Below are 23,341 nucleotides of genomic sequence, written 5' to 3' on the forward strand. Positions count from 1 at the left end.
CCGATTGAATTCGTCTGAAAGAAGAAAGTCACATACACCTAGGATGCGTTGAGGGGGAGAAAACCACAGGTTAATTTTCATTTTTGGGTGAACTAACCCTTTTAAGAGCGAGGAAACCAGAGAGGAAAAGTTAGTTGACCATATTTCCCTTCTTGTGACTGGCTGGTTGTTAATAAGTAAACTCAGTTGAGGGTTCAGTGTCTCTGGCTGACTACAGACCAGCTGCTTGTTTTCCAACCAAATTGCCTTCATTTCCACTGGCCGTGTTTAGTCAATCATTCTCCACAGAGGCTCATCGGCAGTACAGCCAAATCCCCAAATCTCTGTGTTCCTGTGTGACTTCTGTGCTATTTACATACTTCAGTGGGTTCAAGCTGCATTTCCATTTCAGTTTTTTGACAGTTGTTAAGAATACTGTTGTAAAAAATGTATTTATCTATTTATTTTTTGCCTTAATTATGATAGGACAGTGTAGGGATGACAGGAAACGAAGTGGGAGAGAGAGAGGGGGGCGGGATCATGAAAGGTCCTCAAGCCGGGATTCGAACTCAGGATGCCCGTAACGCAATGGCATGCTTGCCCACAAGGCTATCGGTGCTGGTCCTGATTTCATATTTTTGACAAATGTTGATAAATATATTTGAGTTGAGTTTTATTTTACGGAGACTACGCTTCCACTAAGAAACATACCTTTAGCTTAGCAACAAGATTAGCTTGAATAAGAGATTGCATTGAAATTGAATAGAGATGGTAAATGTGTTTTTATAAGTTAAATTCAGTGCATGTATATTATATTTGTTCAAATTTTTTTTAGGGGGGAAGTAAAGTGGGAGAGAGAGAGGGGGGTGGGGTCGAGTTGGGTTTCGAACTCGGGACACTCGTACAACGGCTATCGGCGCTGACAGTTTTAACATACTTTCTCCTGATTGTTTTGTAGCTGGGCCACATTGAGGGAGAGCCAATGAGAAGAGGAGCGTTTCCTGTCACATTCGTGCAGTTCATCATGGACTGAAGCTCAGAGATCATAGACCGATGACGGCACTTCTCTGCTTCTGTGTGGCCTCACTGACCATCATCATCATCATCATCATCGTCCCCTTAATCGTGAGGCTTGTGTCTTCACTGAGATTCCAAAATCCCTGGCTCTCACCTGGCTTGAGCAACGCTGGAATATAACAGCTTTCTAGGCTTTGTGTTTTTGGTTTGTGGACCAGATATGATTCAGAATGACAGGCAATAAATGCACTTTTAACTTTGAGCTTCGTCAATGGTGCTAAACCAGGAATATGCTACGAGAGCCGTCTGCCCTTGGAGGGGGCGCTCCAATGTCCCCATTTCACACTACCTGCCCCAGTGCTGAGTGTATAAATAGGCCTCCCATCGCTCACACATGGGAAATATCTCAAGTGCACTGTGTGGATGAGAGAGACAGAGAAACGGACAGACACAAGAGTGCTTTGTGCTGGCTGAGGGACAGGGGACGTGGAGACTGAATGGAATTAATCTTGACCCTGTGCCTGCTGGGAGATTTGAGCGGCATGACAGTCTGCATGAACATTCGGTGGAGCAACGGAGCATCAAGGAGGTTTATTTCTGTAGATATTTATAATTCAGAGCTGTCCTTCTGTGTTCTTGATTTAGATGCTCTTATTGATTGGAATGATCTTTTGCAAACCTTCCTTCAGTGTGCAGGCCGTTTGCCTTGAGCCGTCTGTGGAACACTGTCATTTATCAACTGGCTCATTCATTCTTAAAGTGATAGACCAAAAATGAAAGTATGGTCATTTGTTTACCCTCATGTTCTTTCAAACAGTGCTTTTTCATAACAGGAACTGCGGGTATTGTGCACCATAAATCCTATATTCCAAATCTAATGAAGTAACCACTGTAACTTTGTGTGAGGAAGAAACCAGTATTTAAATGCATTGTTCACCAAAACACTTTCATGTCGTTCCAAACCTGTATGAGTTATTTATTCTATGGAACACAGAAGATATTTTGAAGAATGTGGGAACCAAACAACATTGGAGCCTATTGACTTCTATTGTAAAGACAAAAATAACTTATTTTGAATAATAATAATAATAATCTCATTTTGTGTTTCACAAAGTCATACTGGTTTGGAATGAGGGAGAGTAAATGACAGAATTTACATTTACAACTATTAATTATTTAATTGTTATTCACTGAAAATCATCACCTGTGGTTCTCATATCCCATTCAGTTTAAATATGCTGTGTCAAGACATGCCAAGCCAGTTTTATGAGAACCAAACTTGATAAACAAATGATGTCAGACTTGGCACAACATGTCACATTAAAGTCAAATGCAAGTTTGAATGAGATTTGTGGTCAAAGGGGAAGATATTGAGTGAATAACATTTTTACCCATATGTTGTTTTAGTCCCAACACATGGGTTCTGGGTACTTGCAGTTTAGCACAAAAAATTACAATGTTCTTTTTTTCTTTTCTTTTTTTTAGAGGTTTGTTGTCATTATGGGAAAAAGCACCCTTGACATTTTTTAATATTTATCCTGGCTGGTTCTGTGGAAGATAAAAAGGTTTGAAATATGAAGGAGCGCAAATGACGGCATTTTTATTTTTGGGTGAACTATCCTTTTAAGATGCTCACCTTTCTTCAGTGTACAGAACCATAACATATTGAATAGAGTTTTTACCTCGAGATCTCCAAAATCTAGTCATTTATAACAGATTCCAAGGTGTCAGTTTGAGATACGAATTATGTATTTCCACCAACCAGGAGGATGTTCCCAGAGTCTCCCAGCTTTGGTTGGCCAGATGGGTGTTCCCTGCACCAGTAATAACTCTGCATCTCTCTAATTGTATTCCAGAGAAAATTTTAAATCCCTCATGTCATTTTCCCTCACAACACTTCTCTTAATCCTTTCTAAAGCTTTGAAATGCTCATCCATCTGTAATTGTGTGCAGGAGTAACACAGCAGAGCGTTTTGTGTCACGAGTGTTTGATGTGGTTGCAGAGCAACTTAATAGAGTCTGTTATGTAACTTTTAATTAGAGTCATGTTAGTCTTGATTGAGCTCGGACCAGAGTGACCTGTAACTCGGGCAGTGCTGGGATGTAATTATCCATGTTCAGCTCACTGTATACAGTCGGCACCTGGCCGGCTGTGATTGTAGATAAATGTAGACTTTGCTTTGTGCATATTTAATTGTAAACAGAGCTAAACTGATAATGTTTTGACGTATTGTTAGATAAGACTGTTACAGTACACTTTTAACTAAGATGAAAACAACCTCTATTCACCCGTTTACCATAAACGTCATTGATGCTAATATATACATATATGTACAAATAAATGGGAAAACTGGAATTAAATACCTGCAAATGAATTTCGTGATCATTTGTTGCATTATTAAAACTTCTTTGGGTTTTATGTTCCTCAATTAGTGGGCTGTGGGATGTTTTTGTTCTTATTATTAAACATGAATAGTTTAAAAACACTCCTCTATTATTCAACAGGATGAAAGCACTGCCATCTAGTGGAATCGAGGGGAAAAAACAAGATGAAAATGGATTACGTTCGCATTTATTTATTGTACCTTATCAACTGATCCCACCTGGACCAGGAGGACGACAAAAGAGGGGCATGCACATATAAAGGACGCAAAGGGTTTAGGTTTTACAGCATCTTTGTGTTCACACTGACATTAATGTACCACGGTTTACACAAATCCCACTAGAGCCTAACAAATGCCAGATTCACTGGCCCATAGTGGGAAATGTGCTCTGAGGTTATTGTATATTTACATTAAATAAGATTAAATTAGGTTACAAAAATAGACGCAGCTCAAACTTGGCTTTTGGGTTGTGGTGGGTGGGGCTGTTAAGAGAAGAGGATGATGGGACTACTGTATATGGTGTAAACATGTGGTTGAGATGGCTGCCCTTTCATGCTGAACAGAGCGATCAGCTGTATTAACATTTATCAAAGTGAGACAAACTCCAGCATTTCTGTCAGATGCTTTTAAAAAGGGCACCTTCTCCTCCTCCTCCTCCTGAAGGAACGAGTGAGCGTGGAAGAACAGGAACACTCCCAAACAGACCTCAGGACTTCTCTGAGGCCAGGGCACAGTCGAAAAAGGTGGACAGTACTTTACAGATGGCCTGGGCTTGTTCCTGTAGAGCACAAATGATGTGTTACATTTACAGAACACCACAGATGAGTCCTCTATACACACTGCAATTCAAAGGTTTGGGTCAGTTTTTGAACAAAATGAATACTTGTATTCAAAAAGGATGCGTTAAATTGATCAAAAGTGACAGCAATTACATTTATGTAACATTTATATAGCAGCACAACTTTTTCAACATTCATAAGAAGAAATGTTTCTTGAGCAAATCAGCATATTAAAATGATTTTTGAAGGATAATGTGACATTGATGGCAAAGCTGAATTTTCAGCATCATTACTCCAGTCTTTAACGTTACATTTGAAACATGTAATATTTCACAATATTACTGTTTATTGTATTTTTGAGAAAATAAATGCTGCCTTAGTGAGCATGAAAAATTCTTTCAAAAACAAAAAGCAAGCTTACCAAACCAAAACATCTGAACGGTAGTGGACTGTATAATATGGTATGTTTATAGTATAAACATCAATATAAATGACATACAGTATATGTAATACATATGTAAAATAGTCAGTTTCAACTAATTAATGTAGATGTCTGACTGAACAATTCATCATCACTGAGTTAAAATAAATGTATTCAAAATAAATGAGTAAAATACATGTCAATAATGCATTGTCATTGTATATAAATATAAAAAGTTTTATATAGATGAATATTAACATCAGTAATCTTTGTTAATTTGATTAAAAAAAGTGCAACTACTTTTTTTACTTTTAGATTTTTGCCCTAATCCTTTTAAATAAAACTGGTTACAATAGCCTTTTGGTCTAAATAATGGTTCCTCCATTTAAAAAAAAAAATATATATATATATATATATATATATATTTACATGGTCACCCATTTCAGAGCAAATACACAAATACTGAAATACTGAATACTTTTTTCTGCTACACTGTCCAGATCTAGGCCTATCATACTTGACACTTCCTGTCTTGAGGTCTTACCGCACTGCTGCACTGATACACCCAGATGCTGCACTCCTGCTGCTCTGCATCTGTGGTCTTCAGCGCAAGCAGGTTTTTTCCAGCACCCAGACCATCATCATAGCAAAGCATACGTACAATCAGGTAGAGCGGGTGACGGTGAAGCACATCCTGAGAAGACAGAGAATCAATAGCAAATCAGATACAGAGAGAAACACAGCCATGCCATTATTTCAGTCTACAGTACTGTGAAATTATGAGTGGGTAATGTTCTGTTTCAGTTTCCACAGAATTATTATTATTTTGTGATTATGAATCTAAATGCTTTCATATGCTCCTATATTTGATGTATTAAAAAAAAAGAGCCAAATCTCTCATACGAACACTAAAAGTTGACACTGGGTCAGGTGAATGAACTCACACACTGGTCCAATGAGGCCACTTTAACTCCATACTTAGACACTCCCAGAATCATCTCCTCATCTCCAGGCACAAACGGCATTTTTCCATCTTGCTTAAAAGTGAATGCATGAGATATAATCAAAGTTTTTAAACAGCTTCAGACTCAATGCATAATATTATGATAACTATTTCATTTCTGCTTTATAATCAGTGGTGGCACTTTGTACCTCTCCTCTAGGTCAGGAGATAAGATCAAGTACTCATCCAAAATATATTTCAACATCAACCTAAAATCATAAGAATTATGGCTTCTACAAAAGTAAAGTGGTCACATGATACAAAGTTTGCTAGATTAAACAAATAAAAAAAATACTCATTCACTAAACATGACTATCAAACAGGAAGAGGAGAAATTTGAAGGAGATCCTCTGCAGTGAATGGGTGCCGTCAGAATGAGAGTACAAACAGCTGATAAAAACATCACAATAATCCACAAGTAATCCACATGACTCCAGTCCACCAATTAACATCTTGTGAAGCGAAAAGCTGTGTGCTTGTAAGAAATAAATCCATCAAGAAGTTTTCATTTTAAACTTTCACTTCTGGCTAAATTATGAGTGCATGATCCATAAGAAGTCTGCTTCCTTCAGTGAAAAAAGTCCATTATATGTTGTCCTCTCACATCAAAATGCACTGACATATTTGTTTAGAATTGTTTTGGGCTGTTTTTGTGCATATTTCTCTCCTGATTAAGATGGAATGACCTCTGGACCTCACTGGAGAATACAATTTTAGGGATAATGGACTCATATTTTAGCTGGATTTTGATGGATTTGTTTCTTACAAACATGCAGCGTTTCACTTCACAAGATGTTACTTAATGGACTCGAGTCATGTGGATTACGGTGATGTTTTTATCAGCGGTTTGGACTCTCATTCTGGCGGCACTCATTCACTGCAGAGGATCCATTGGTGAGCAAGTGATGTAATGCTAAATTTCTCCAAATCTGTTTCAATGAAGAAACAAACTCACCTAAATCTTGAATGGCCTGAGGGCGAGTAAATTTTCAGCAAATTTCCATTTTTTGGGTGAACTATTCCTTTAAGGGTGCTTTCACACTTGGTTCGACTGCTTGGTCCAAACCCGAGTTCAATTGCTCCCCCCTCCCCCTCCCCCGCTGGACTGTGTTCACATTATATTACTTGGGTCCGAACCGCGGTTCGATTGCGTCATCAAGCCAGCAGCTGTTTACCCCACAGGCACAGGAGAAGACAGCAAAATTCGTAGCAAGGCTCTCTTCAATTTTATATTTATGTTCTTGAACCGTTGGTTTTGTTTCCAAAGCTTCAGTACATAACGGCACTTACATCTGCCTTACGAATGTACTGCAAATGCTCTAAAGTACTCTGAAGGTGAACAGAAATGAGATATACAGCTCTCTGCTTGCAGTGCGCCAGTCACGCTCATCAAGAAAGTGAGTGAAACGCACACAAACACACATTTTTATCAAATAATACCCCAGACCATCCTTTTTAAGCGGACTCGGGTACGGTTCGCGGGTGCGCACCCGAGTTCGGAAGACCGCGTTCACATCATCCAAACGTACCGAACTCTGACGTCAATCGAACCCGGGTGCGCACCAAAAGTGCTAGTGTGAAAGCACCCTAAGAGTTCACACATCTAATTGTCCCCTTTTGTAGATCCTTACCTGAGCCGCATCGATGTAGTTGATCAGGTCTAGAGGCTCCTGCAGGGTTTTGCTCATCTCAAACTGCAGCTTCTCGATGGCTCCCACATACTTGACTCTGAACTCAGCACAGGTGTCAGACACGGCGTTACCTGAGGGTTCAACAAGGTCAGGAACTAGTCAGGGTCACAAATGTACACATGAGTCTCTAGATGTTTCAGTGAGGACTAACTTGAGCTCTTGGTGGAGTCCGTATCAAGACTGGCGACTGTGCTTGACCTAGACAGGCCTCCCAAACTGGAATCTACTGACTGGATACAGGGAGATTAGAGTTTATCATGACCTTTGTGGAAAACAGAACTCAGCAGACAGAATGGCTGAAATCCAATAACGACATAATATATTCTGTTTGATGTGCAAATGGAAATTCAGCCAATATTTGTTTATGATGTATGTACTTAATGACTGCTGGTAAACAAACCTTGCTTTTAGTGCTGACCTCACTGCTCTGGGAGCTGCTGCTGCTGTGGCGCTTCTTGACCTTTCGAAACATCCTTCACCATGACGCCAGTGCTGAGGGTCTCCAGCTTACCAGCAGATGGCAACAGAGTCTGAGGAGATTTAGCTTTAGATTTAGATTAGTATTATTTCAATTCCTCAAAATCATCTTAGAAACCCATAGTTTCCTGTAAAGATGGATTTTAATCAAAGAACAAACATTTAAATAACATGATTATTTCAAGGTTCATACACTGTTTGACCAATGTTTTTTTTTTTTCCTTTGGTAATTTCCATTTGAATGTCAGGTACTAATTTTTTAAAGAACGTATGCTTAACAGTGTACAATTGACACTAATAACACTAAAGAGAATGTACAATATGCTAGCTAATTAAATATTTTAGAAAAGAGCAAACATAGAAACAAATATAGAAATAAATATGAAAATATGAAGAAAAAAAAATCATTTTCTTCCAGGCCTTGAACTCAAAAAATAATTCTCAGGAAATAATTCTCATTATTTGATACTAGGAACCTATGGAAGATTGATTCCATAAAAAAAAAAGAAATAAATAAAAAGAAAATTCCAAAAAAGGTAACTGTATCTCACAATTCTGACGTTTATTTTTGCAATTCTGATTTTATATCTCACAATTCTTTCTTTTTTTCTTGCAATTTTGAAAAAACAGTCTGAATTGTGAGCTATAAAATCTGAATTGCGAGATACAGTATAAACTCAGAATTGCAAAATATAAAATCGCAATTCAATGAAGAAAAGTATGAATTGCGAGACAAAAGTTACAATTATCTTTTTTGTTTTTTTTTATTTTATTTTTTTATTTATGTCAACACAGAATTCTAAGAAAAAAAGGTCAAAATTTCAAGATATAAACACAGAATTAAGAGATGTAACGTAAACTCTGAATCAATCGTCTGAATCCTGATTTTTGAGGAATCAGAATTCCTCAAAAAACTTCAGAAAATCAGAAAACTTTTCCGCCCCAGAAATGCAAGTTTGAATAAATATCTCACAATTCTGACCTTTTTTTTTTTTTTTTACCTTATTTATTTATTTCAACCCGTGATAGAAACCGCTTCCATAGGAATCAGAATTAAATATTCTACAAACATAATAAAAGCAAATTAATTTACAATTATATAATTTATTTATATATAGTATTATATACTATATTTTCTGGCTAAAATTACTATTATTCCTTAATTATAAAATCATATCGTAATACATCACATCATTCATTAAATCACTTTTTTAAATTCTTAACAGTTAAAAAATGTGTAAACAACACTAACTATTAACCAAAAAACTATGTGCCCATGAGTGAAAACTGAGAGCTGTCTCAGCGTAATGCACAACTAACAAGGTTCCTTATGTAGTATTTCTTCAGATATAATAAACATATTACGTTAAGAAAACCCCTGCCTTTTAGAGTATGAGAAACAGCACGGACGTGTTCTGGGGTTCAGGGCACTCCACGAGCCCACGCCCCATAAAACAATGGTGCCAAACTTTGAGTAACTTTCGAAGAATCGCTTTATGACTTCTTCTAGGCGCGAGCTCACCGCGAGCCCATTGTTAATAAAACCCCGCGGAAAGTAACGGAAACCCGTTGCTAGGACAAACCCAGTCTATGGGACAAACACTCAGCAGCACCCCACGTCCAACTTGACTAATGCGAGCGCAAAGGGCTCTTATTTGGTCGTTTATTGGCATCTCTACAATTAAATATGGAGAATTTGAACTTGGAAAACAAGCACACTGGGCATACCTCTATTTTGAGCTCACTATGCAGCAGTGTACGGCTGTAATGATTATTAATAGGTAGGTTCATCAAAGCAGCGGTCGGCGGCTCTCTCTGTTTTGTAGAGACTTGAGTTGACACTTCACTTCCTGTACGGCTCCACCCAGCACTTCTTAAAGGGGACGCACGATCGTAAATGGCTGTGTTTACGTTGGATTAACAACTTGAATTTACTACTAGCCTACTACTAAATACTGCATAGTACATGACCTAATATTTTAAAATAGCAGACGTGGATATGTTTAGAACTGATATTAGCTTACTAACTGTAAACTCTACATAATCTAGCCTATATGTATTTATTTATTTATTTACTCATTTATTAAATATCAAGTTGCTTAGAATGGAGTCCATTCTAAACAGATCCTCTTGCAATTTAATAAATAACTAAAATTGTGTGTATGCAGCTTACATTTATTTGTTATTGCCATTGGCATAACTTGAAACATGTATATTCATGATATTATTATTATAAGATTTTATTAATTTACATTACATTTCCAGGTCTAGAAATCAGAGTTTTAAAATTAGGCTTCCTTTTATATCCAGGTTTTTCCAAGACTTTTTGAGGGGTAAAATAAGAAATATGTTGATTTTAAATCGTTTTTGGCATCCTTTAAATGCTTGTTTTGTCTTCTTTTATTCACTGTAAGTCATTGGAGGTTTGCTGAGGTCCCCTATGGCCCCCGGCCCCTTAGTTAATAACCAATTATTTGTTTATTTATAATAGTAAATTGCCATGTTTAGAATTGACTGAATAACAGTTTATTTATTTATTTATTAAATAGTAAATGGTTATTTTTAGAATAGACGGAATGACACCTTAGTAAACTATACACGGTTTATTTATTTAATAATTAGTAAGTGGTTATGTTTACAATAGATGGAATGACACCTTAGTTAGCTATAAGCACTCTCTCTATACGGTTTATGTATTTAATTAATAGTAAATGGGCGTGTTCTCAAGCCAGCTATCGGCGCGCGCTGTAGTCTTTGAAGACAGGAAAGCGTTCAGTGCGTAGAAGTGAACGATTCAAAGATTCAAACTCTGAATCGTTTTGAAACGAAGCACCACATTGCTGCTTCCTAGTACAGACTTGAAGTCGTCAGGTGTTGCTGTTACTATGTCGACACTAAAGAAAGTTATATGGCCCCAAATCATTCTCTTCGGCGACTCAATAACACAGGTAACAATTTGGGGACACAGGACACTTTGGGTTTTGTTCTTTACTCTGACATGCCGTGTTTTTGTTTCAGTTTGCGTTTCAAGCGAACGGATGGGGATCCGAAATCTCTCATAAACTCGCCAGGTACCGATTTTATGACAGCACGGATGTATTATTGCATTCATACCGCTGTGGCGGATGATTTGATCATTCCTTTCATTTATTAGAAAATGCGACGTGGTAAACAGAGGCCTGTCGGGTTACAACACAAGGTGGGCTAAGATTGTGCTTCCTCGCATCGTGCCCATTTCTGATGCTCCTATTGCGGCTGTGACCGTATTCTTCGGCGCCAATGACTGTGCATTGGAAGGTAAGAACATTTCACGTGTCATTTCAAGATCTAAACATCAGCGGCAGCGATACTAGCCTATCTATGAGACACTTACTAACGTTTCTTTCCAGACAAGAACCCCGCGCAGCACGTGCCTCTCCAGGAGTTCACGGACAATTTAAAAGATATTGTCAAATATCTGCTGTCTATAGGAGTGTCCAATGACAAGATCATCTTCATCACACCACCACCACTTCAAGAAGCCGCCTGGGAGAAAGAGTGCTTGCTAAAAGGTGACAGGTACCTCCTCTCCTGAATTTAGGCTGTGTTCAATACTAGTGTACTGCATGCTGCACAGCGTAGTGTTAGAAAATAGTATGTGAAATAGTATGCAATGGTGTATACGGTAGTATTCTATACTGACATCATATGACCTCATTACTTTAATTTAATTAAAATAATGAAGTTTATTTAGAATTTTATGTTGAACAGTCTGAACAAATAGATCAAAGATGGTAATCATGCTGGATTCTTCATTTGACAGCCTTGCATTGAGGGATAAAGTACTGCAGTTTCATTGGAACTTCATTGTTGAGAGAGAGAGCAAGAGAGAGAACACACAAATACACAGATAAGTTGCATTGTTGTGTAAGACACATTTGAATTATTACATTAAGAAATTATGTAAAATACCAGTAAATAAAACTAAACATTAACAAACATTAGTTACACCATAAACAACAAATCTTTTAAAGGAATGGAAAAATATACTATATAAAACAATTCTTTATAAACAACATCTGCTGTTAATACATTTTTCTCAAATCTTGGATTAAAATTGACTTGCAAATTATAACCAGATCACTTCATTAAGCGTGCAACTTGACCGTGTCATGTGACAGCAGTGTGGCAAACTATATGAAACATGTATTGCTGCATATTGCATGCGGTTTCACATACTATTTTTAAGAATGACTTGGCAGTATATAGTGTGTGGAGCTAGCAGAACTTAAGTATTTAGTTAAAATGATAGCCTCAGTCTCTCTATCCCTCTCACACACACACATAATGAATATGGTTTTCGGTGTGTTTAAATGCTCTTTTTTTTTTATCAGGTTCAGCTTTGAATCGGCTGAACTCTGTGGCTGGTCAGTATGCGCAGGCCTGTGTTCAGGCTGCTGGACAGTCTGGTGTGGATGTTCTGGATCTCTGGACGCTCATGCAAAAAGACGGACAGGTAACACGCATGCTGGCAAACCCATAAATATAGTGAATTAGCGTATACAAATCAGAACTAGAATACAAACAAATAGTTTTTCCCCTCAGGATTTCTCAGTGTATCTTTCGGACGGACTTCATCTCTCTGATAAAGGCAATCAGTTTGTGGCAGAGCATTTATGGACACTTCTTGAGAGGCGAGTGACTAATTTGCCTTTCATTCTGCCTTACTGGGGGGATGTGGACCCAAAATGCCCTGAGAGCAGCCTACTGTGTGATTAAAACACAGGTCAAATGATGCACAGCGTGCAAAACACTATTTAGTTCCTGTGGTTTATATTTGGACATTTTTGGATATGCTTATAGTCATAAATTGTGTAAGGACCATCCACCAGTCACGACTTGACTTGAAAACAGGAGGTGTTTTGAGTTACTCAAGTTAAATCACAGATGTCACAGATAATGTTTAATGTTCTGCCAAAAATATATTTAGATTTCTGAACGATTAATGTTTTGGTGAGGCCAATTGATTTATTGAGCTTCTTATCCAAGCTTTTTAGCAGGGACAATAATGGCTTTCATATTTAGATCTTCTGGCAATATCAAATGTATTTTCTTTCAGGGTCATAAAATAATCAGAAACACTTCAGTGTAGAGTAGTGCTGTCAAACGATTAATCGTGATTAATCGCATCCAAAATAAAAGTTTTTGTTTGCATAATATATGTGTGTGTGTACTGTGTATATTTATTATGTATATATAAATACAAACACATGCATGTATATATTTAAGAAAAATGTTGTTTATATATTAAATATATTTATATAAAATATAAGAATATAAATGTATATACATGTAAATATTTTCAAGATATATTCTGTATGCGTGTATTTATATATACATAATAAATATACACAGTACACACACACATATATTATGCAAACAAAAACTTTTATTTTGGATGCGATTAATCGTTTGACAGCACTAGTGTAGAGACAGTTTATTCATGTGGCTTCAAACCCCAAGAATACATGTAAAATAAATGTGACATAACCAGACATCAAAAACACACACTGAATGATAGCAGAATGAGATCAGATACAGCTGTCTACATCCAAGTGAGATGTTTTAATTACTTCTGATTTGATATACAGGAAACAATACAAAATATATATTTTTAGTCATTTGACTTATGGCACATTAAAACTTTACAAGATCTTAAAATTTGACCGTAATAGTTAAAGTCAGATATTTCACAGTGAGGGAATACTATTATCGATTCATTTTGGTCACATCTATCTATACAACCATTTTAGTGGCAAAAAGAGAAAATCTATGAAATATGCACATCCCTCGGCTCTGTAATCAGTGTTTCACATATTCATACTGCTATGTTAAAATGACATGAGATGCTATAGAGTATATAGTAGTACAAATTAAATTTAACAAACCTTGATGCAAAAAATTATGAGCAATTTCTATCTTTAAGCCTTAAGAACAGGTCAAATAAAACTCATTATAAATTGCATCTCGTCTTACAGTTTCCAAACACATATGCCATTTAATTCATAAACGTATGGCATAGGACATGCATTGCTTGAATCTTCTCAGCAAGTCGACCAGTGTAACATTAAAAGTATAGAGTCATGCATTAGTCCTGCTGCTCATGTTCTTAATGAGGTATACATGAATAAAAATACAAAAATTTGCACTACTGGATGTATGTTACAAGACACATACTGACTGTATTAAAATAATATTAAATACAAGTTAAAGGGATAGTTTACCAAATCTCACCCTCTTGTCGTTCCAAACCCACAAGACTTTTCGAAACCTGCATTCTCTCCAATCAAAAATCCATTCTCCCAAAACTTTCATACTGCAAAAAGATCATAAAGAAATTGTAATCATCACAGATTTAATGCTAGATTTGATTCTCATCTATACATTGACCAACACACAAACTATGAAGAGCTCATCATTTATGGTAAATGGAAAGCAAATATAAAGTGATTGTATTTCTTCAGAAGACCTGGATTGAACTGCTTGACTCGTATAGATTTACAATGTCTTTATGAACATTTTAAAGTGCAAAAGTTTGGGCAGAATTAATTTTTAATGACGGACAGAAATCTCTCAGGTTTTATTAAAAATATCTTCATTTGTGATTTTTGGGTTTGGAAGGGCGAGTAAATGATAGCATCATTTTCATATTAAGGTGAACTGTCCCTTTAAGATCTAAGGACAGCACCTGTGATTGTCAATGACCACAAAACATTATTTTGTACTTCGGTTTATAAAAACAACACAAAATGCCTAAACAGTAACAACAGACATATATAGGGCAAATGTAAAATGATTAAAGGAACGGTTCTCGCTAAAATGAAACTTTGGTCATCATTTACAGTAGTGGTTCCCAACCCTGGTCCTGGAGGCACCCCAACACTGCATGTTTTGCATGTCTCCTTAATCAAACACACCTGATTCAGGTCATCAGCTCATTAGTAGAGACTCCAAGACCTGAAATTGGTGTCATAGAAAGGAGACATGCAAAATGTGCAGTGCTGGGGTGCCTCCAGGACCAGGGTTGGGTTGGGTTGGGGGGACTTTTGTCTTTTTGCTGGCTTCTGAAACTGCCGAGTCATATTTCACAGCCAAAGATGCTGTCCAAAGCTGTATTGAATTTATTCCTTTAATTTTTGAATAGACCAAATGCAAAGTAATTTCTCTTGGCAGTTTCTGACATGCTTGTAAGTAGCACTCTATTTTTAACAACTACAATTGTGCATTAAAGGAATGCTACAAAATTTCTAAGAACCAACCGAAACGTGTCAGCAGTTTACACATCACATCCACTTTTAAATGCACGAACAAAATGAAGCCTGATTGCACCCTGATCCTCACAGCTCAAGTCATTTTTGACTTATGCCAGTGTCTTCAGCACTCCGTCTCCTTACTGTCAATGCGCGCCTGTCTCGTCAGCCGTCTCTTGTCCCCGTGGGATGGCATTGCCTGTCCGGTGAGGTCCTCGAAGGACCTGGCAGCTGTGCCGCTTTGACGGAAGCCGTCCTCCTCTTCCAGGTGAGAGGAGTCTCCGCTGGGGTCCTCCTCGATTGTGGCCATTCGCAGCGGATCCGCTTTGGGTGCGGCGGAGAGGTTGGCAGGGTCTGGGCCGGCGAGCGTCTCCTGTGCCGGTGAGACGCCGGGGCCCGTGGGGCCCAGTGAGGGCTGAGGTCGCGGATGAGAGGCCTTCACAATGTGGATGGGCGCCGATTCCAGACCGCTCATCATCTCTGCACTCTAGGGACAGAATTTGGGATGGAATAAGTAAGGGAGACTTATCGTAGTATTCACAACATCTTGCATAAATAGGGATGGGCATGAGTACTCGGAAGTGACAGCAATGACTGATTATCAAAGTACTGTGTATCATAGATTTTTATTTTCTTCCTGTCAAAAACATTTAGACCAGTGGTTCTCAAAGATATTTATTTTGGTATTACTGCTGAAATTGACAATGCTGCTTGATTTTTATTAAGAGAAACTAGGAGTGTTGATACATGAACATTCATTTTGTGATTTTAAAAGATATTTTTGAAATGTATATTTTTCAATAAATATAATTATTAATAGGAAAAATAAATTATTTCAGTTTACACTTCTTTTGTTTGTAGCAACTTAATTATTTCTAAAAAAAAATATTATTTAGTCATTTTAAGTAGTCCTGTGGTCCCCTTGGAAGTTTGCTGATGGTTAAGAACTACTGATTTAAACTGAACAGTGAAACAACAAAAAAAAAGGGTTCTGAGAACAAAATTTAACAAAAAAAGTGGTTTTAAACTATTTTTAACATGGCATCTTAAAACTGTGACTGAATTAACAGAAAAACGCAATACAAAGATAATTATTTCTAAAAAAAAATATTAATTAGTCATTTTAAGTAGTCCCGTGGTCCCCTTGGAAGTTTGCTGATGGTTAAGAACTACTGATTTAAACTGAACACAGTGAAACAACAAAAAAAAAAGGGTTCTGAGAACAAAATTGAACAAAAAAAGTGGTTTTAAACTATTTTTAACATGGCATCTTAAAACTGTGACTGAATTAACAGAAAAACGCAATACAAAGACATCTGAATGACGTTTATGTATGTAAACCAACTACTGATGGATGAAAACTAACAAATTTAGAATTTTTTGCATTTAAAAATAAAATTATTTTGTTGCACAACACATTGCATGTTTGTCTTTGGTTTTGGTATATTTCTTTTGTTTTTCTATGGTCTTCTGTTATGTTGTCTACTTTAAATAAATAAATAAAAATTCTTATTATTATTTTTTTTATAATAGCACTTTTACTGAAACGTGGACAAATTAGATATTTTTAAATTCAGCTTTTTTTGCATTATTTAAAAATAAAATAATTTTTATAATAGCACTTTTACTGAAACTTGGACAAATTAGATATATTTTTTAAATTCAGCTTTTTTTGCATTATTTAAAAATAAAATAATTTTTATAATAGCACTTTTACTGAAAATTCTTCACAAATAAAATATATTTTTTTTATTTAAATATATAAAAATAAACAATATAAATATATTTAAAAAAACTTTTGTACCATCTTCTAGGATCTAATTTTGATAAATTTTACACAATTTTTAGTTCACAATTATAGTTATACAGTATAGATAAAACTAGAACAAATCACGAATAAATCAATTACAATACACAAAAATAATAATTCATACATTATATATATATATATATAAAGAAACGTAAATTTATACAATTTTAATTACAGAGTAGCACAATTATAGTATTCTGATTCATCTGTCAAGTACAACTAGACAAACTGATGCCCATCCCTATGCAAAATATAAACAGCATGCTACACTTGAGTTAAAAGCAGAAAAATATGCATCTGCCATATCAGTAACGGTCCATTCACATCTCTTGAACCAAATCAAATGAAGAGACGGGCACCTGTAGCGTATGCAGTATCAAGAGATTTTCAAAGCCGTGCATTTAAAACGCTCCAGTACTGAACTGCATCCAAAAACACATTTGAACCAGAAACCGGCAACACATCCTCATGGACACTGAATGCACGAGACATACAGGACAAGCTGAACTAAACTCAGTCAGTCCGTCTGACACGTCACAACCAGCGCGCTCTGACTCATCACACTCAGGGGGCACAGCGGTGAGGGGCCGTATGATGCTCACTCACCTGAGTTGAGAGCTCTACTACACACCTCCACCACCATCTGCTGCAGTTCCACAAGGGTCAGAGCAAACAAGCCACAAATCATACATGTGCAGCCACGCTCGCCCATACTAGCCCTGATAAAAGACGCCATGCTAACTGAATCAGCAAGTTATTATGTTACTTTGGGGTGCTGGATGACTTTAATGCAGGTTTAGTGTGTTAGTTAGTCTGTTAGTAATCTGATCTCCGCTGCGAGAGAAAGGAGCCATGGTGGAGTTGTAGTTTTGTGACAGAAGGACTTACACTTGGGTACATCATGGTTTTGGAGCTTTCCTCATATTGCTGATCCAGTTTCTTGTCCTATTAATGAGAAAAGAGAAACGATCACTGTACTGTCTTGACTTTAAAGGGTTCGTTTAGCCAAAAATGACAATTCTGTCATCATTTACACTCACCATAGTACTTACATCATTTCTTCTGTGGAAGTAATATGACCGCAATACAAATCAGAATATGGCAAAATACCATCAAATTTCAGTTTGTTCCTCACAGTGTTATTGCTGAATTGAATTTAACTGAAATTTGTTTATAAACTGTACAAAATAACAAGTATCCCATACACTTTAAAAACTGTCGAGGATTAAAAAAAAACACAAAGCCATTGGCTTATTTCTATTGCAGTCCTAACTGTATTTTTGTTGATTGAAATAAAGCTGACAAAAAAATCAGATAGAAATATCAGATGAAAACTTCAATGAAATTTGAAATGAATACATTTTAAAATGACTAAAACAGAAATAAAAATAAAAACTAAATAGACACAAACAAAAAAAAAACAATAAAATGACAAAACCGTAACATAACAAAATTATAAAAACTTAAACTAGTTTATATCAAAATTACCAAAACTTACATTGAAATGAAAACTAAAAGTATAAAAAAAGCAAATTTAAAATATTAATAAATACTATAATAGTATATACACATATTGCTAACATACTGTTTAAAAATATAAATATATTTAAAAAAAGTATATATAAGTATAAATAAGTATATTAAAATGACAAACTCAAATTTAATAAAAGAACATTTTAATTATAAAAATTAAAAGCTAATTCAACCTTAACCTATATTAATTAATACTATAATAGTGTATAAATAATTCTAACATACTAATTCCTCACACAAAGTTATCGCTTGGCTTTAGAAGACATGAAATATGGAGTGTTTCATGGACCACTTTTATAAAACTTTTAGGGACTGTCAAAATTCAAACCAGTTGCACAGAAAAAAGTCAAAGAGGTTTGGAAGTACACGAGTGTAAGTAAATGATGCCAGGGTGGACTATCCCTTTAAGAAAAATCAATTCAGAAAAACCTATTGACTGAAATAAGTCTCACCACACAGTGCACCAGTATGCTTAGGGGAATCCAGAAGACGAGAGAGAAGACCACCACTGATCCAACTATGTTGTCAGCCAAGAACTTCCCTGCACATTGACAGAAAAGAGTCACTCACCACTGGCATTTACAAAACATACAGAAAAAGTCCTAGCTAAATTCACCCTGTTATCATCCCTTACCAAATGTGTTGATGTCCAGTTTGTCAATGAAGTCCCATAAACGTTCGATGACATCTTGGACGTGCTTCATGCATTTACCCTGGAATGAACACCACCACAGCAATCATCACGCTAGTGAATAGAAAACACTATTCAGTCTGATAAATGGTCAAAACATAGACGAGCAGTGTACTCACTGCCCCGTCACAGAAGCCAACGGTACAGGGTTTGCCCTTGCGCAGGTAAAGATATGACCCATCACTGTCAAAGGGAGTGCACAGCCCACTCATGCTTCTACAGCACACTTTACAAGAGTTCTCGGTCTCTGAAAAACATCACAGCAAATGGACAGACTCAGCACTTCTGCATTCATAATTACAGGTAAAACGTTGAACACTTATTAGTATGTGTTTTGGTACTAGTTTCAGTGTACATTAACCCTCTCAATTAATGAGCCAATATAACAGAATTTTGAAATGGTATGCATCCCAATATCTGCAGTTTCTGTTTACATATATCTGGAGTCAATGTTGTGTAAAATAGCCTAAATAATCCCGTAATTTCTTCTTCTTTTTGATTCATCTTACCTGTTGTCATTATATACAGTACAGAAGCCTGGGGATAGTTGTCACAAAGTCTGTATTTACACTATCAAAAGGCTGGGGTCAGTAAGATTTTTGAATCTTTTTTTAAATTTGAAATGCTGTTCTTTTGAAGCGTCTATTCATCAGAGTCCTGAACATTGATAATAACAAGAAATAAAAAATATTTCTTGAGCACCAAACCAGTACATTAGAATGAATTCTGAAGGATCATGTGACACTGAAGACTGGAGTAAAATTAAATATTTGATAAACAAAAAGTAATTAATAAAATATCTATGATATGCCCTGCATTTTTTCCCCTAGGCAATAATGGTGTAAATGTTTAAAATCTTTATTGTAGTCAAGATATTAAAGTCTGTGTCTCTATAGAAGTCTGCCATATGTAGAAACAGTGTTATACTGTCTATCGCTGCTCACTGGGTATGAACACTGGTCATCCAATCAGATCGCTTGGTTGGGCAGTAGTGAACACAGAAAGGAGGGTCTGTTGGGACATTTACCATTGCAGGCACAGGACTCAAGATCATGCAGGGCCTCACAGAAAGGAATGCACTCGCCCTTCTGACATCGGCCCTTGTCCACACACTCTGTATTATCATCCAGGTTACCAGGGGTGGGGCACTCACTGCTGTTGCCTAGGGATACACAAGGGTAAAAAGTTAAATATAATTGATCCAGACCACTGCTACATTGACATTGGAGAGTTCTGGGCTCACCTGTGCACCTTGACATGCCCTTGCAGGTGGCGGTGATGGTCTCCTGACAGATCTTATCTACACTTTCAAACCTACAGTTCTTGCAGCAGGGGCTGTTCCTGTCACTGAGGGTCACAGACAACAATATCAGCCACAAATACTGACAGAACAATGCCCTTAAGAGAACCACACTTCTTAATAGGGCTGTGCGATTAATCGAAATCGCGATTTGAGACGTTGCGATTTGCTAATCGCAAAGCCTGCGATGTGGACGCGATATTACTTTGAATCACAAGAATAAATTACATTTTAAATATATATTCAAATAGAAAACCATTTCAAATTGCAATTTTTCACTATATGACTGCTTTTAATTTTGAAACTAACCTTTCAAAAAAAAGTAATTATATATAATATGCATGACTGCCAGTCTTGAGTTGCAGTCTTTCTTGCCCTGGGCAAGAGTGAGCGCACCTCCATTATCCCCAATCAGCACTGCTCTAGCCAACTGCGTAAACACCCACCATTTAAAAAAAAAAACAGAAACCGGGAGAGAGACAGAGTGGAAATATGGCGTCTACTGGGTCAGATCGATAGTTAGGCAAATTAAAATTCTATTGTTTTTTTCAGCAGGGTAATGATACCCATACTGTGCTGCACATTATTGACAATATTGAGCTGAAGCTTGACTTTGCAAATTTAAAATCGCAAATCAAATCGCAATCGCAATATCTGTCAAAAAAATCGCTATTTGATATTTTCCCCCAAATCGCACAGCCCTACTTCTTAATAAAACTTTGAAACTTTTTTTTTAACTATATTCTGACTTTTGACTTCTAAACCTTTTAAGACAGTCGATTGAATATGCTTCTGTTGAAGCCATCAGCCAAACTTAATAAAAAAAAAAAAACTTATTATCCACTTTCAATTCCCATGAATATATATAAAATGTAATCTATTCCTGTGATGCAAAGCAGAATTTTCAGCATCATTACTAGTCTTCAGTGTCAAATGATCCCTCAGAAATCATTCTAATATGCTGCTTTTCTGCTTAAGAAACATTTTGTATCATCAATGTTGAACACAATAGTGCTGCTTAATGTTTTTGTAGAAACCATGATACATTTTTTTTTTTCAGGATTTATTTGAAAAAGAAATCTTTTGCAACATTATAAATGTCTTTACTGTCATTTATCTTTTTATCAGTTAAATGCATCTTTGCTGAATAAAAGTATTAATTTCTTAAATTCACTGAATGGTAGTGTATACACATTATTTTTAATTATTATTATATTATATTATTATTCAATTATTCTATTTTTTAATTATTATTTGTTAACGCCACGTATTGTACATGAAATAACTTAAATAAAAGACATTACAGGTTTTTCCTCAATTTTAATTTTTATGTAATTCATTTAATATTAATTATTTAATTTATTAATATTCTAAAATAATTTGTTAATATAGGGATTCATTTCTGAACTGGTCGGTTCTGTTCATGACTTTTTTTTTGTTAAATCCCTATACAATGAACAGAAAAAATACTTTGAGAAACAAGACCACTGAAATAGTGTGTGGTCACTATTGTGATCTATTATCTGGTCGATGCTGATAATCTTCAATGCTGATATATTGGTCTATCACTGTTAGCTTCTTTACCTGCATTGTGCCTGCTTCCTGAATTTGCACTTAGCTGTGCAGCAGGGGTCATCGTTGAGATGAAGGAGTCCAGGGTCACAGTCTTCATCCTCCTCCACACGGGAGTTCCCACACAGCTTACTGCTCCTCTCCTTGAAGCACTGATGGGCCTTGACCTTTAACGCCCTACTGACAGAGAACTTGCTACAGTTGGAGAAGCGCTGAGGGAAAAAATAAAACCGGTGAGTAAAGTATCTACATGTAAAGGGGAAAAATCAGTACAGGATGGACAATACCTTGTTGTTGACGTGATCTCCGCTGACCGCAATAGGGTACATGACATATTTGCCACCCTGGTCGTCGCTGGGGGCACAGGCAGGTATGTTGTCTGGATCGTGTTCTGCTCCAAAGTTGTGCCCGAGCTCATGAGTTGTTACAAGATCTGCTTCCTGGAAAGATAAAATATCAGTTTTATCATGCTGCCTGCTAGTATATAAGATACAAGTGGTACTTAAAGCAAACCTTAGTCAGAATAGTTTTCCCATAATTCATGGTGCTTGTCAAGCCTGTGTTTAGGTAGCTAGGTTTCCTGACGGTTTGTGATGGATAGTAGGCTGGAAGACAAAATGAATGTGCAAGGTCAAGCACTTTTGAAGAGTGGAATTCCACTGATCACAGTTGAAGAGATCCTTACGTTTAGGGCAGAGTCCTCCCAATCCCTGTTTGGAAGGGGCCACGTATGCCAGACCCAGAGTGCCATCATCGAAGTCCTGATAGGTGAAGAGATGGGCAAGGCAAACTGTAGAGGCGTTGTCTGCGATGTCATAACTGAATTGCTAAAGAGAAGCGAGATAAAGTTGAGAAAGTGAGGGTCTGCAAATTTATGACAAAATGATGACTCATAAAATTGGCTCTTAAAAAAATGAAACATTTAGAAGCTAAATTACAGAACTGCTCAAAAGTTTATTTGGAAGCACCTTGGTTTATAAAGTGCATAGCTTCTTTGCATTTCAGTGTAATTTTTTTGTAAGAAAAAAAATTAACAAGTCAATTGTTATGTCATTCAAACATGTTTCACTTACAGTCAATTTGACCAATATTTGTATTCAATATTTTTTACGTACACCATTAATTAATTAAATAATAATTAATTTAAATAAAAATATGTATCTTTACACATAGGTTGTCACATGAACATACTTTTAGTAAATATACTGATATACGGTTCACAACCCTAAAATACATCACAGTAACGAATCCTGGTTCATTCAGAATCAAAAGTGACTCGCAGTTCAGTGAGGGAGTCTGTTGTGAAGGGATTCATTGACTGAGTGAATCTGATTCAAATCACTAACTTGCAATTAAAGGGATAGTTCACCCAAAAATGAAAATTTTATGTTTATC

The 23,341-nt window shown here is 36.4% G+C and overlaps 4 protein-coding genes across 9 annotated transcripts in view; 2 read left to right on the forward strand and 2 right to left on the reverse strand.

Moving 5' to 3' along the window:
- The window catches only part of LOC107679808 (arf-GAP with SH3 domain, ANK repeat and PH domain-containing protein 2), a 100,481-nt gene extending 98,498 nt beyond the window's left edge, over positions 1 to 1,983 (forward strand). For both annotated transcript variants that reach the window (XM_016475489.1, XM_016475488.1), the window contains one exon: positions 938 to 1,983. In XM_016475489.1, the coding sequence (XP_016330975.1) occupies positions 938 to 1,012 (75 nt within the window). In that variant the 3' untranslated portion in view covers positions 1,013 to 1,983. The remainder of the gene's footprint in view (positions 1 to 937) is intronic.
- Positions 1,984 to 3,556: 1,573 nt separating this feature from the next.
- On the reverse strand, positions 3,557 to 9,610 carry LOC107679818 (integrin beta-1-binding protein 1-like). Of its 2 annotated transcripts, none has more exons than XM_016475503.1 (7): positions 9,480 to 9,610; positions 7,675 to 7,804; positions 7,426 to 7,504; positions 7,215 to 7,345; positions 5,525 to 5,617; positions 5,125 to 5,274; positions 3,557 to 4,158 (listed from the first exon to the last, which is right to left on the reverse strand). In XM_016475503.1, the coding sequence occupies exons 2-7, from the start codon at positions 7,744 to 7,746 to the stop codon at positions 4,087 to 4,089; spliced, it is 597 nt and encodes a 198-aa protein (XP_016330989.1). In that variant the 5' UTR covers positions 7,747 to 7,804; positions 9,480 to 9,610; the 3' UTR covers positions 3,557 to 4,086. The 2 variants fall into 2 exon arrangements, with proteins under 2 accessions (XP_016330989.1, XP_016330990.1); XM_016475504.1 differs by having other exon boundaries at positions 7,675 to 7,818.
- A 919-nt stretch (positions 9,611 to 10,529) lies between these two features.
- Positions 10,530 to 12,889, forward strand: iah1 (isoamyl acetate hydrolyzing esterase 1 (putative)). Its single transcript, XM_016475393.1, has 6 exons — positions 10,530 to 10,699; positions 10,770 to 10,822; positions 10,906 to 11,048; positions 11,141 to 11,302; positions 12,125 to 12,246; positions 12,336 to 12,889. The coding sequence occupies exons 1-6, from the start codon at positions 10,637 to 10,639 to the stop codon at positions 12,507 to 12,509; spliced, it is 717 nt and encodes a 238-aa protein (XP_016330879.1). The 5' UTR covers positions 10,530 to 10,636; the 3' UTR covers positions 12,510 to 12,889.
- Positions 12,890 to 13,165: 276 nt separating this feature from the next.
- adam17a (ADAM metallopeptidase domain 17a) overlaps positions 13,166 to 23,341 on the reverse strand; it is a 17,208-nt gene continuing 7,032 nt past the window's right edge. The window contains exons 9-21 of one of the 4 annotated variants that reach the window (XM_016475477.1): positions 22,632 to 22,773; positions 22,460 to 22,551; positions 22,234 to 22,386; positions 21,959 to 22,158; positions 20,318 to 20,421; positions 20,102 to 20,236; positions 19,194 to 19,321; positions 19,018 to 19,096; positions 18,836 to 18,924; positions 17,739 to 17,795; positions 17,457 to 17,496; positions 15,185 to 15,527; positions 13,166 to 14,106 (exon numbers count right to left, since the gene is read on the reverse strand). In XM_016475477.1, the coding sequence (XP_016330963.1) occupies positions 15,187 to 15,527; positions 17,457 to 17,496; positions 17,739 to 17,795; positions 18,836 to 18,924; positions 19,018 to 19,096; positions 19,194 to 19,321; positions 20,102 to 20,236; positions 20,318 to 20,421; positions 21,959 to 22,158; positions 22,234 to 22,386; positions 22,460 to 22,551; positions 22,632 to 22,773 (1,560 nt within the window). In that variant the 3' untranslated portion in view covers positions 13,166 to 14,106; positions 15,185 to 15,186. Of the gene's footprint in view, positions 14,107 to 14,791; positions 15,528 to 17,456; positions 17,497 to 17,738; positions 17,796 to 18,835; positions 18,925 to 19,017; positions 19,097 to 19,193; positions 19,322 to 20,101; positions 20,237 to 20,317; positions 20,422 to 21,958; positions 22,159 to 22,233; positions 22,387 to 22,459; positions 22,552 to 22,631; positions 22,774 to 23,341 lie in introns of those variants that run through there. The other 3 variants (XM_016475479.1, XM_016475476.1, XM_016475478.1) reach the window with 3 other exon arrangements.

The sequence above is a fragment of the Sinocyclocheilus anshuiensis genome, unplaced genomic scaffold, assembly GCF_001515605.1.
Source record: "Sinocyclocheilus anshuiensis isolate Anshui unplaced genomic scaffold, SAMN03320099.WGS_v1.1 scaffold676, whole genome shotgun sequence".
Lineage (NCBI taxonomy): Eukaryota > Metazoa > Chordata > Actinopteri > Cypriniformes > Cyprinidae > Sinocyclocheilus > Sinocyclocheilus anshuiensis.

Excerpts from the sequence above, each read along its gene's own strand:
- LOC107679818 (XM_016475503.1), bottom strand. The coding sequence starts at position 7,746 with ATGTTTCGAAAGGTCAAGAAGCGCCACAGCAGCAGCAGCTCCCAGAGC. Across the intron at positions 5,275-5,524 it reads TGGCCTCATTGGACCAGTGT|GATGTGCTTCACCGTCACCC; the intron begins GTGAGTTCATTC and ends CTGTCTTCTCAG. Across the intron at positions 4,159-5,124 it reads TGTATCAGTGCAGCAGTGCG|GAACAAGCCCAGGCCATCTG; the intron begins GTAAGACCTCAA and ends TGTGCTCTACAG.
- iah1 (XM_016475393.1), top strand. The coding sequence starts at position 10,637 with ATGTCGACACTAAAGAAAGTTATATGGCCCCAAATCATTCTCTTCGGC. Across the intron at positions 10,700-10,769 it reads TCGGCGACTCAATAACACAG|TTTGCGTTTCAAGCGAACGG; the intron begins GTAACAATTTGG and ends TTTTTGTTTCAG. Across the intron at positions 11,049-11,140 it reads CAATGACTGTGCATTGGAAG|ACAAGAACCCCGCGCAGCAC; the intron begins GTAAGAACATTT and ends GTTTCTTTCCAG.